This window comes from Urtica dioica, chromosome 4 (genome assembly GCF_054948205.1).
Source record: "Urtica dioica subsp. dioica isolate 48M chromosome 4, U.dioica_male_clone48M_v1_H2, whole genome shotgun sequence".
In the NCBI taxonomy this organism is placed as follows: domain Eukaryota; kingdom Viridiplantae; phylum Streptophyta; class Magnoliopsida; order Rosales; family Urticaceae; genus Urtica; species Urtica dioica.
The window spans coordinates 40,326,939-40,339,532 of NC_142759.1; the positions used below are offsets into that span (position 1 = coordinate 40,326,939).

Here is a 12,594-nt window from a genome sequence, read left to right on the forward strand (position 1 = left end):
AAACATTTACACAAGTTTTTGACTATTTACGAAAAATTTATAAAACGTTGGCTAAAATATAAACGCTTATGTTTATGTGGCTTATATTGTTAAATATATATATATATATATATTATTTATAGTGGAGCATTTTGGTTGTAAAACGTGAATTTACTTTAAAATAAGAAATCACAAATTCCATGAGTTACACCGCGTTACATACCTAATTATTTCAACGTTCATTTTACTAATTAACCGAATAGATATCAACTTTAACCCCCAAAAGTCTCACAGAAAAGTCACACTATTCTCTCTCTCTCTCTCGCAATAATACAAATACAACAAAAACGTGAATTAGGCTGAGTCCTGTAATTTAGAGAAACGCATACACCAATATACAAACAATTTATATATAAGCAAAATTATAAAGTAAGTACGATATACAAAAGAGAGCCCAGGGTTTCAATCTGTGATTATTGATCAGGAGTTCTAAAAATAATGAAGAAGAACTACGAGAAGGAACACTGTGGGTACAGCTTCTTCAACAGGTTCGGACTATTCCGGCGACATTTCACCGGAACTAGAGTGTTGTCTCCGGCGAAGAACAAAGCCGCTACTGCCACCACCGTCTTCCTTCTCTTCTCTCTCGTCCTCGCTTTCATGCTTTTCGCTGGGTTCATTGACGCTGTAATATTTGATTCTCATTAATTATGATATCGTTGGTTCATCTTTAAACTAATAAAGAATAGAATAAAGAATAAAAGGAGTAATACTTCACCTTCTAAAATCTTTGCAAGTGACCTTATAAATCTTGCTATTTTTTTTTTTGGTAGTCTTTTTTCTCAGGAATCTCTTCTCGTCCATCACTCCTAACCCTTATAACACCGAGAAAAAAACCCGAATTGTTATTGTACCCATTGACCTGCGCGGAAGCAAACGAAACGAGAAAGAACAGATGTTCCAAAAACTACCCAACCCCTCACAGCGGATCCGATCGAAACCGAACGTGTCCATCATACTTCCGGTGGATCCACGAGGATTTGAAGCGGTGGAAACACACCGGAGTGACGAAAGAGATGGTGGAAAGGGCTAAGCGATCGGCGCACTTCAGGGTTTTGATCGTCGACGGTAAGGCCTACGTTGAGAAGTTTAGGAAGTCGCTACAGACCAGAGACTTGTTCTCGATTTGGGGGATTTTGCAACTCGTTCGGTATTATCCCGGAAGATTGCCGGATATGGAGCTCATGTTCGACTGCGACGATCGACCAGTTGTTAGAGAGAGGGACTTCCGGCAACCGGAGGCCCGTCCGCCGCCGGTTTTCCGGTACTGCTCCGATCCGTGGAGCTTGGATATCGTGTTCCCTGATTGGTCTTTTTGGGGCTGGTAAGTAATTAACCATATACGTGTTTCGTTTGAGTTGGGGGTGGTAAGTAAAAGTAATTAACCATATACGTGTTTCGTTTGAGTTGTGCTTCTTGTATAATTAATAATACATCATGTGACCATGCATGCATGTTTGGCGTGACTGACTGACTAGTCTAAGACGCTGCGTAGTGGTTTAAATTGTTGACCATAACAAGATCAAGCTTAATATTTTTTTTTTAGGACAAAAGAGTTACATGCTATTCAAATATAATTTTTTATTTTATTTTAAGATATTATATAGATATGCCTGAATTATATACATACACTAATGGTATGGTAGGGCTGAGTGCAACATAAAACCGTGGGGTGAAGTGTTGGAGGAGATAAGAGAAGGGAATAAAAGAATAAAATGGGAAGATAGAGAGCCATTTGCTTACTGGAGAGGTAATCCAAATGTTGCCCCCACTAGACGAGACCTTCTCAAATGTAACGTTTCCGATCAAGCTGATTGGAACACCAGACTCTATGTTCAGGTCATTTCCTTATTATATGCTTTTTCTTATTATTACACACACACACACACACACACACACACACACATATATAATTAGCAAGTACATTATTATCTGTCTTGACCTCCTTTTAACATCTTTCCCACACTTCAACGAACAACAACAACAAAAAAGCCTTATTAGTTACGGCATTTAAATATTGTCGTTGAATGCTTTCCACAACCATTTTACCAAAGTCGTTGAATAAGGATGCCACGAAATTAAAGTCTCAACTTTCGACGTCAAATTTTAACTGTCGTGAATAAGGATCTTTAATTTTAACGTCAAATTAAAGTCGTTGAATTTATGTTATAGTTTATACTCTGTCTAAGTTTTAACAGCATTAATAATTTGATGACCTTTTAATTGTCACTATCAAGTTTATATTATCATATATATACCCACATGCGGGTATTTGCCCCTCTATTTTTATTTCTTATATATTTACATGTCAACTAACAATAATATGGTATTATCGATATATTTTATATAAATAAATCCGATACAGAACATACTTATTGTATTAGGCAAAAATATTATTCAACTTTTGCAAATATAGCTGTACCATGCCTCTTTTTTATTTTTTATTTTTTATTTTTTAGATAACAGGGATGTTCTAGAATTCGCCACACTTACTATTTCTTGCAATCTTGATCACGACAAGGGTCTGAAACAACTTTTTCTCGATTGATCCATTTTGCAAAAAGTATAAACAGAATATTTAATAAAAAAAGAGAGGATAACACTCAAAAGTCAGAACAATATGTTTTTTCTACAATATTATTGATATAATTTTTTGAGAAATTGACAACAATAATATTATTATTTGTTTGACAATTCCAAAAAATCAACCAAAATACAAATATTGATACATCTTATATCAAATTGATCACGAATTGGTTCATTCCATGACACATTTGATCATGAATTATTTGATTCCCTAACACATTTGGTACTACATGAGTCAATATTTAGATTTTAGTTGATTTTTTATAAGTGACAAGAAATTTATATTATTGTTGTCAATTTTTTTAATTTTTTCACAAGTCCATTGCATGCTTTTTTCTATGATATTATTACAAAAAAAATGTTTTAAAATATTAACTTGACATTTAATGTCTTTAAATTGTACACAAAATGTGGTTCATTAAATGCTGGGGAAAGCCATATATGTTGTTGTAGTGCAAGAATATGTGCTTATTAATATGATGCTCTCACATTTCTTGAAATAAAAGACAACTAGGTCCATATTCATTTAAACATTTTATATTTTATTGTTTTTTTTTATTAGAACTGGGATGATCAGAAAAAACAAGGCTATAAGGAGTCCAATCTGGGAGATCAATGCACCCACAGGTAATTTAAAATGTTCATAGTAATTTTTCCAATTACAAATCACTAATCAAAATTTTTGTATAACCATTTAACAGATACAAAATATACACAGAAGGATGGGCATGGTCAGTGAGTGAAAAGTACATTTTTGCTTGCGACTCTATGACTCTGTACATAAAGTCTCGTTACCATGACTTTTACATCAGAGCCATGGAACCACTGAAACACTATTGGCCGATCCAACAAAACTCCAAATGCACTTCCCTAAAATACGCCGTCGATTGGGGCAACAATAACACTCAAAAGGTACCTCGTATTTGTAAGTTTCTTCCGGGCTAAATAACCAATGTCTAAAATTAGTGAATTAACCGAAATTCACAGGTATCAATGATTATATTATGTTGACTATATCAGATAAATTTAGGACAGAGGTAGAAACCCTTTATAAAGTGTTAAACTAAGTTTAGACCAGTCGACTTTTGACTAGGTCTCTAAAAAGCCGACAGCATTAGTTAATTTATTAAGGGCAATGTAGCAAAATAGTTAAAACGAAACTATGAAATTTGTTTTTAGTCTATGTTTGATAATTTTTAGAGATATAGCCAAATGATTTATGTAACAATAATTAAGGTCTGATTTGCCCTTATTTATTAACAAATTCGTCCCTTTCTCTCTCCTATTTTTTTTCAAATAATTTTTTTTGCATCAAAACTTCGAAAATTCGTATCTTTCTCATTCGAACTCGAAATTAAGTGATTCAAAATCCTACGGATTCGTGACGCCGAAATCTTTAAAAATAGATCTAATGTGTTTGATGAAAAATCATGTTTAATACCATAAATGTAGAAAAATCACGTTACTACATTAAATATGGAAATAACTGAAATTTATAAAAAAAATAAATAAATGGAAACGTAAATATGATGCATTAGACATAATTTTTCATCAAACACAATGGGTCTATTTTTGAAGATCTCGACGCCATGAATTTATAGGATATTAAATCACTCAATTTCGAGTTCATATGAGAAATATACGAATTTTTGATGTTTTGATGCAAAAAAATTAAATGAAAAAAATAGGAAAGAGAAAGCGACGAATTTGTTAATAAATAAGGGCAAATCAGACCTTAATTATTGCCACATAAGCCATTTGGCTATATCCCTAAAAATTGTCAAACGTAGTGTAGATCCAAAATCATATGTTTAAAGTCGCCTAGTTAGTTACAAATCTCTTTTATTAATTTAGTTTCAAATTGTTATTTTGTTTAGTTTTTCTTAGTATTCAATGGGTCGATTCCTGATTTTTTTTTTCTTTCAAGAGGGTCATAATTAAACGATAAATTTTATAATAACAAACACAGTTTTAAAATTGTGAGAGGGTGTATGAAATTGTAAAAAAAATATCGATTATTAAAGAAAATCACAAATATTCGATCAATCATCTGCAGTTGAGGGACATGATCATATTCGACGTACTGCCATGATTAGTTAAATATATCACAAATAATACTCCAGTTATTATTACATGAAAATCGTTACTAATTTATTAAGTCAATATTTAAAAAAAAAAACTTTTTGTTTGGATATTTCTTAAAAATCCTAAATAATTTTGTTCATTATAAACAAAATTCTATTTTCTTCTTTAAATAATTTACTTTATTCTAATGATATTATGTGTGAGAAATTCGTTGACTAGAATGTTTTATTAATTATTAGTAAATGTATTTGGTAATTTAAGAAATATTCTAACAAAAAGGTTAAAAAAATATTAAAAAAATAAAAATAAAAAATAAAAAAAACTGTTGATAGTTGATCATTTTGTAAGAACCTGTTATCAAAATAGACTTTTACGGAATAAATAATGACAGGAAATTTTATGATAGATTTTGAAACATAGAGGACGATTATAAGATTGTGACATTAGGCTAAATTTAATTATAATATATATTACAGATCTTATAATATATAAATCATGTGCGATGGATCAGGCACAGGAAATTGGTGAGGCAGCGAGTAGATTCATACAAGAAGATATGAAGATGGAAAACATATACAACTACATGTTTCATGTACTGAACGAGTACGGAAAGCTGTTCAAGTACAAGCCCAGCGTACCTGCTGGAGCATTCGAGCTCTGCCCGGAGTCCATGGCCTGCCACGAGAAGGGCACGGTTAGGCATTTTATGGACGAGTCATTGGTCAAGTCTGCAAGTGATACCGCTCCTTGCAATTTGCCTCCATACGATTCTAAGCCGGTTTCTGAATTTCTCAAGAGGAAGGCTAGTTCTACTAGGCAAGTTGAAATGTGGGAACATGAATACTGGCACACTCGTGATCATAAGCAATAGAGAGAGCTATGAACATGGAATTTCCAATTTTTGTTGACGACGAACCCAGATTATTCAAAGAAATATCACCATTTTTATTTTAGGTTTTTATTTTTATTTTTTTTTAAACATAAAAGTACTTATTAGATGTAATTTTATCTCATTAAAGGGATAAATATATTATTTCAAAGATCATAACACATTTTTCTACACTTCAATCTTGGTAAATTAGGTGTTTATAGAAATCTCTCAAGGAGAATAATACATAGATACACCCTTGTGACTAGGGATAAAAAATTGATACGATAAACATATTGTTGGAAATATTAGCTTTTAAAAGTATTAAAACCAATTGATTTTTTTATTTAATTGTGGAAAATATTTGAGTGGGACCCACTCATCAAAACGGCCATTTTCAACCGTATATTAGTACTCACAGTGAGAGGTATAAAATCAGCTATTTAGTTACCAAAATTAGAGCTAAGAATGAGAAATTGATGTTAAACGTGCGTTAAAAAAATAAAAAAATTGTGAAAGTACATGAATATGCAAAAGTTCAAAATAAAAAAGATATGCGAATTTTGTAATGTATGTATAGACTTACCCGACCAAGAATTTTTGTCCCTATGGGAGAGAGATAGTTTTGTAGAGGGGTGATGCACACAAACTCATCTCTATTACACATTTTCCGGCGGGCGGGTGGGGTTTGTTGAGCATATTCACTACAACAAATAGAATCATTACCGACGATTTTTGTCGTCGGTAATAACCCCATAATCGTCGTTAAATCTATTTAGCGACGATTATTATCGTTGCTAAATGTCCGTGCCTAAATATATTTACCGACGAAATAGTCGTCGCTAAATATTTACCGACGAGATTAGCGACGATATGTCGTCCCTAAATGTTTAAACAAAGACTTTTTTTTAATTTTGTGAAATATATTTAGGGACGATTTTATCGTCGCTAGTTCGTGCGGGAAAATTTCGCGGGCGAATTAGCGACGATAAAGTCGTCGCTAAAAACTTCACTTTTTTAATAATTAGCGACGACTTTGTTGTCGCTAATTAATAATTTTTTATTTTGTTTTCGTTTTTGAAATTATTAATTTTTTTCGTCGTTAATTATTAATTTTTTATTTTTTTCTTTTATGAAATTCTAAAATGAAAAATCATATAAAAACCAAATTATATTATCGAAATCAACTTATATATAAAATCCGATTACGATTTCGATTATCGAGAAACATGTAAATAATAATCTACTATACACAAAATATCTAATAAAACACTAGTCGCGACCTTTGCTTCGCGCCCCGCCGGTCGTTTTCCCCCTCCTCGACGTGAAACGCTCTTCTGCTGGCGCTGAAACTCTGCAAGCTGCGGCGGAACAATGTGCTCATCAGTAGACTGACTTGGACCGCCGGGCGTCGTCTGCTGGCTAGCGTCAGGAGTCCTCTACTGGCCGCCCATCGGAGTGTGGACGCCGGGCGTCGGAGTGTGGACGCCGGCCGTCGGACTCTGCTGGCTGTGGGTCGACGGAGCCTACTGCGAACTCTGCGGAAATTGGGGCATAAACGAGCTGAGGTTGAGGACGGGCACCTGACCGGGGAGGACGAGGACGGCGTCAGCGGCACACGGCGGAGGATGGCACACGGCGGACGACGGGAGAAGAGGAAATGCGTGAGAATTCGGCAGACGGCGGGAGAGGTTGAAATGTTGGAGATTTCGGCCGATTAGGTCGGGAAATGAAAATGAGGGAAGATGATACGCGACCTGGTATTTAAAGACATTTACCCACGATAAAATCGTCGCTAAATGACTAAATTTCGTAGCTAAATGAACTTACCTTTTCAGTTCATAACCAGGCATTTAGCGACGATTAAATTGTCGCTAATAGTTTTCTTACATATTTAGCGACGATTAAATCGTCGCTAAATCATTTCACTTTAATTAAATTGGAGGGATTTTTCCCTCTTCAAAATTCGTCAAAATTTAAAATGATTTAGCGACGATGTTATCGTCTTTCGTTTTAATTAAATTGGAGGGATTTTTCTCTCTTTAAAATTCGTTAAAATTCTAAATTAATTCGAAATTATTAGCGACGTATTCAAAACACATTAGCGACGATAAAATCGTCGCTAAATATATTCCCGCGAACTTAGCGACGACAAGAAATAATTAGGGACGATAATATCGTCGCTAATTATCTTTGCCGCCAAACTTTAAGAGTTTTCGAACCAAATAATTAGCGACGATAATATCATCGCTAAAAGCATGATTAGCGACGATTAAGTCGTCGCTAATAGTTTCGTAGCTAAATGTCGTATTTCTTGTAGTGATTAAACATGTAGTTTTAATTTGTAGTTGCATTATCACTAAACAGTTTGTAACTAGGCATTCGGTGGCTTTCATGACTTATAATGTGTTAACTGGTTTGACCAAAACTCATTCAGAGCTTCACCTAGATCAGGTGGATGGTAGCTCTCATTTCTCTATCTCGAACACAAGTGATCATAAGCAATCCTCTCTAAGACTCTCGAGTACTTTTCTTTCTGTTATCGTTGTGGTAGGTCTGACTTGGGGTTCAAGTTGCCAGACACGATCGTGGTGGTGAACCGCTCGTCTCTTTGTCGTTGTATTGTGGGAGGTGTTTTCTCGTCGATTCTAGGACCCAGTAGAGGACGATAACTGCTTCAAGGAAACCATTTGACAAGCCTCGATCTTTTCTTCTCCTTCCTTCTGAGCTTCGTTTCCTGATTAAGGTTCATCCAGTTTTTATGTTAGTATATTGTAATTGTTTGCCATATTATTTGTGTATTGTTTTCAACATTTTTTTCAAAAATTAATTTATTTATTTTTTATGTGGTATATATTTCTGTAAGTACCGACCGATATACCGATAAAAAACCAAACGTTTTTTATATTGCACAGAGCTTTTCATTAGGATTAAAGTAAAATACTCATGAATACATGAGATTGGCATCTTAGTAAGGCAAACTACGGAGCTAGGTCAGAGTGAATCTAATACCGAGTGCATGTGTTCGCATGTCTTGTGTATACTTCTGACACAAGGAATTATTTAGAGAACATTAAAATTCGAGCACTCATTTGGCTCTTTCAAAATACACACTATGGTTAGTGGAGAGATCCAAGAAACCATGGTCCAATGACCATGAAGAAGATGACTCTTCAGCCTGTATAAACAAAAATTTAATCGGAAACCCACATAAGGATTGCGAAAGGCAGCTAATCCGTCTCAAATAAAAAAAACAACCAACGCATCCTTACAAGGTAATTATATTTTCATTGGTCGATATGCCCTTTGAGCGCTTGAACATGCTTATATCACATCTAGACAAATTAAAGTGAATCCTCATTCCTTAATCTTTCCCCTTAACAAATTACGAGGCTATTTCACTATAAACCCTAAACTGAACTCTTTTCATTATTAGAATGACATCTACCCGACTTCAATGGAGTGTCTATTGATATGGCCATTTCGCGGACCATCGATCCCCAAGGTTCTCTCGTGGCACGAAAAGTGCATATTACCATTATAATTTTCATGTCACTTATAAGCCGTGAATTCCATTGAATCACTAGCGAAATTTTAAAAAAAATTTATATCGCAATAAATCGAAAACGAATTCCATTGTTAGCTGAGCACATTACTCCATTTCAGGGGAGCTGGTTTTTGTATCTATAAATATCTTTCTCCACCGATCATATTTTTCCAAAACGTAAGCGTCTAACCATCGCTCTAGGTATTAACAAATGAATCAAAGAGTTTAGAGATATGACGTTGAAGTCTACGATCATTTCATAATTTAGATCAATAATTGCAACTGTGACCGTCATAATGACTTAGATAGTGTGTCACAACGGCCCATTAAATATCACATCAAATCAAAGTATGTCCAAGTCATGTTCAAACTCATCTCCACAAAATGCTCCCGCTAAAGTGATCTTACGCTTCGCGGATCGTATATATGATTTTTGATCAAGCTACCTAGGCATAGATTAAATACCGACAAAATTTTAACGGTCAACTCAAATGGATGTTCACATCTAGATGTAACATCTATTTCAACTTACTACAGAAGTCAATAAGTTTGATGAAAACGCTATACATTTCTTTGAAATGAATATCATAATCATTTATAATAACGTCTACTTAATTTATATTCATTTCAGCAATCTTCGGGTAGCTTATCAAAGTACCCTTTTGTGGGCAATATTCCTAACACCATAAAGATGTAAAAATAAAATTAAAATCATGTCATCATCACTGTGAAAAAAAAAATTCAACCTCGACATCCCCACACTGATATCAACGTTGTCCACTGATGTCAATCCACTTCACATCATCACAATCATCGACCCTCGATGGACCTGAGCTAAGGACTCTCTCACAAATAGAGACTCTCGTCGGGCCAAAGCCGCTGGCAACCTTCGCGTCACCCTCAGCGGAGACCCTTGGTTGTCCATCACTCACATAAAGTCTTACCGCACCACCGGCTATGCCGTCCTACTGATGTAGCTGCCATACTTCTCCTTCTACCCCTATTATAGGCTCAAGTTTGAGGATTATGAGGAAGCCATAACAAGTGTAGATATTGGTGTCAAGAACCAATCCAGACTCCACCGAGATCTGACCAAAGTGTGCGCCTAGTAAAGAGTGACAAATGAGTGGTTTTGATGTCGTAAGCCGTGCAGTTCTCATTTCAATCGATGCGAGATCAGCCAACATTTTATCAAATTTGAAAAAGAGTCATTTTTATTACTCAAGAGATGTGAACAAATAAACGGTTCAATCCTCTTATTTTTATTTCTCATACTGAGATATCCATGTATCAGGATCCTAATGCATATCGATACAAATGGTCCAATGGGAGCAAGAATTTAAAAGAAAATTTCATTGTTTAGCAGAAAAGCCATTTTCAAGTAGTGTTAGATCATCACATATGGAAGTCAAATGACACCGACTTGCATGCCCAAAAATTCACCAAAGAAGGGTTGATCTAAAACTATTGCAACACTAAAAGCTAAAAAAACAAAAAGTGTTACCGGTCCGTCTCGGCCCGGTAAAGCGGCAACGGCCGCGATGGCGGCCGTCCTAGGATTCCCCCGACGCACGGCCGGCTCAGAGCCAGCGCTCGGCCATGGCCGACTCAGAGCCGGCCCTCGCTCCACGGCCGACTCAGAGCCGGCCCTCGCTCGGCCACGGCCGACTCAGAGCCGGCCCTCGCTCCATGGCCGACTCAGAGCCGGCCCTCGCTTCACGGCCGACTCAGAGCAGGCCCTCGCTCGGTCATGCTGACTCAGAGCCGGCCCTCGCTTGGCCATGCTGACTCAGAGTCGGCCCTCGCTCCACAGCCGACTCAGAGCCGGCCCTCGCCCGGCCATGGCCGACTCAGAGCCGGCCCTCGCTCCACGGCCGACTCAGAGCTGGCCCTCGCTCCACGGATGACTCAGAGCCGGCCCTCGGCCAAGGGGATTCCCAAAACGCCCCTTGGTCGCCTATAAATACCGGGGTCCCTCCCCTGGTCTAGGTAATCCAAATTTGAGTACTGAAACGCTGTCGAACTCGTACCTCGCTCGTTTCTCTCAAGTCTCGGCCTCTAAACACCTAAACCCTCTACATTCTACCTCAACCCTACTAATGTTGAGCGTCGGAGAGGTAAACAGAGGCAACCCCTCTGTTTCCCCTTTGTAGTTCACGTATCCTCTACTACTTTTCAGGTATCGAGACAAGGTGAGCTTCATCTACAGCTAAGGGACGACTTGGGATACCAAGTCCGACACGCTCGAGCCGGAGTGAGACCACTTGGTCTGGCCTCGGGTCTAACCACTTTGGGCTCCTAAATAGTTGTCCAAAACGAGCGACAATATTTTGGTGCTAGAAGGAGGGGATCTCCCGAACTTGGTGACACATTCCCTCTACCACTCTTCTTCTACCTTCGACGACAAAACTCTCGAGAGATGAGTCACATTCCCACTACCTCCGTTGGTACTCGAGCGACGAGCTCGAGGTACGGTCTCCGAAACCTCGCGCACCATCTTAAAGGGCAACCTCGTGATAACGAGAGCCAGCCCCAAGACCCGGTGAACGACCCCGAGGCCGCGGTCCGAGAGGACACGGCTCGCGGAGCTTCTAGACCGTCCCGGCGTTGACGGCTCGCTCATCGCATATCTCCTCGGCTATGACGTAGAGGATAGATCCGCCCGGGACGACTGCGACCCCGACTACGTGGGGGAGTCAAGAACCGACGAGGCGACGCCAAGCCTCGCCCCTCGCGGTCCGAAAGGAAGAACGGCGGCTTGGCCGGACCATTGCACCCGGTGTGGCAACAAGTGCGGTCACACTCCCGAGGACTCGCCCCCTCAGTTTCAAGAGGCAGCCGGACACTGCCCCTCGCCAGGGAGAGAGCGACCTTGGGGGACGATGGGGCCGATAGCCGAAGCGTCCGCCGGACAATCCGGCAAAGAGCGGCCTCGCCCCGCCAAGCGCCGAGCGTGGACCTTAGAGAACGCCTGACGGCGTAGAGAAACTCCCGAGGGGAGGATCTTCGCCAAAGGCTCAATTCTCGGAAGGACGCTCTCCCCGCCGTGACTCTCGGCCGACCTCAGGCCAACGCTGGGGACCAAGCGTCCAACGAGCGCCAACAGGCGACTCACGCGGTCCCCGCTTCGATTGTGACCGATAATGGAAAGCAATTCGACAACGCGCGCCTCCGAGACATGTGCGAACGATTGGGCATTAGCAAGACTTTCTCTTCTCCCCGTCATCCGCACGCCAACGGTCAAGTCGAGGCGGTCAACAAAACGATCAAGGAGAACCTGAAGAAGAAGCTGGAAGAAAGAAAGGGGGCTTGGGCCGACGAGCTCCCCATGGTCTTGTGGGCATACCGAACCACCGCACGAAAGGCGACCGGCGAAACCCCTTTCGCTCTCGCATTCGGCGTCGAGGCCGTGGTACCCATCGAGACCAAGCTGCCAACTTTGCGCATAGAGGAGTATGAAGAAGCCGCC

General features: G+C 38.9%; 1 protein-coding gene and 1 long non-coding RNA gene across 2 annotated transcripts; one reads left to right on the forward strand and one right to left on the reverse strand.

The window, feature by feature from the left end:
• Positions 1–316: 316 nt before the first annotated feature.
• LOC149401540 (uncharacterized) lies at positions 317–1,275 on the reverse strand. The gene is made up of 3 exons (XR_016296800.1): positions 956–1,275; positions 758–854; positions 317–664 (listed from the first exon to the last, which is right to left on the reverse strand). It is a non-coding gene; the product is annotated as an uncharacterized LOC149401540 (long non-coding RNA).
• Positions 478–5,745, forward strand: LOC149401541 (uncharacterized). The gene is made up of 6 exons (XM_089613675.1): positions 478–666; positions 813–1,363; positions 1,686–1,878; positions 3,188–3,252; positions 3,327–3,537; positions 5,222–5,745. The coding sequence occupies exons 1-6, from the start codon at positions 478–480 to the stop codon at positions 5,579–5,581; spliced, it is 1,569 nt and encodes a 522-aa protein (XP_089469801.1). The 3' UTR covers positions 5,582–5,745.
• The last annotated feature ends 6,849 nt before the right edge of the window (positions 5,746–12,594 follow it).

What these genes read in the sequence shown, in the direction of transcription:
- LOC149401541 (XM_089613675.1), top strand. Translation starts at nt 478, where the DNA reads ATGAAGAAGAACTACGAGAAGGAACACTGTGGGTACAGCTTCTTCAAC. An exon ending in ACACCAGACTCTATGTTCAG is followed by an intron (nt 1,879 to 3,187) that starts GTCATTTCCTTA and finishes TTTTTTTATTAG; the next exon opens with AACTGGGATGATCAGAAAAA. An exon ending in GGAGATCAATGCACCCACAG is followed by an intron (nt 3,253 to 3,326) that starts GTAATTTAAAAT and finishes ACCATTTAACAG; the next exon opens with ATACAAAATATACACAGAAG.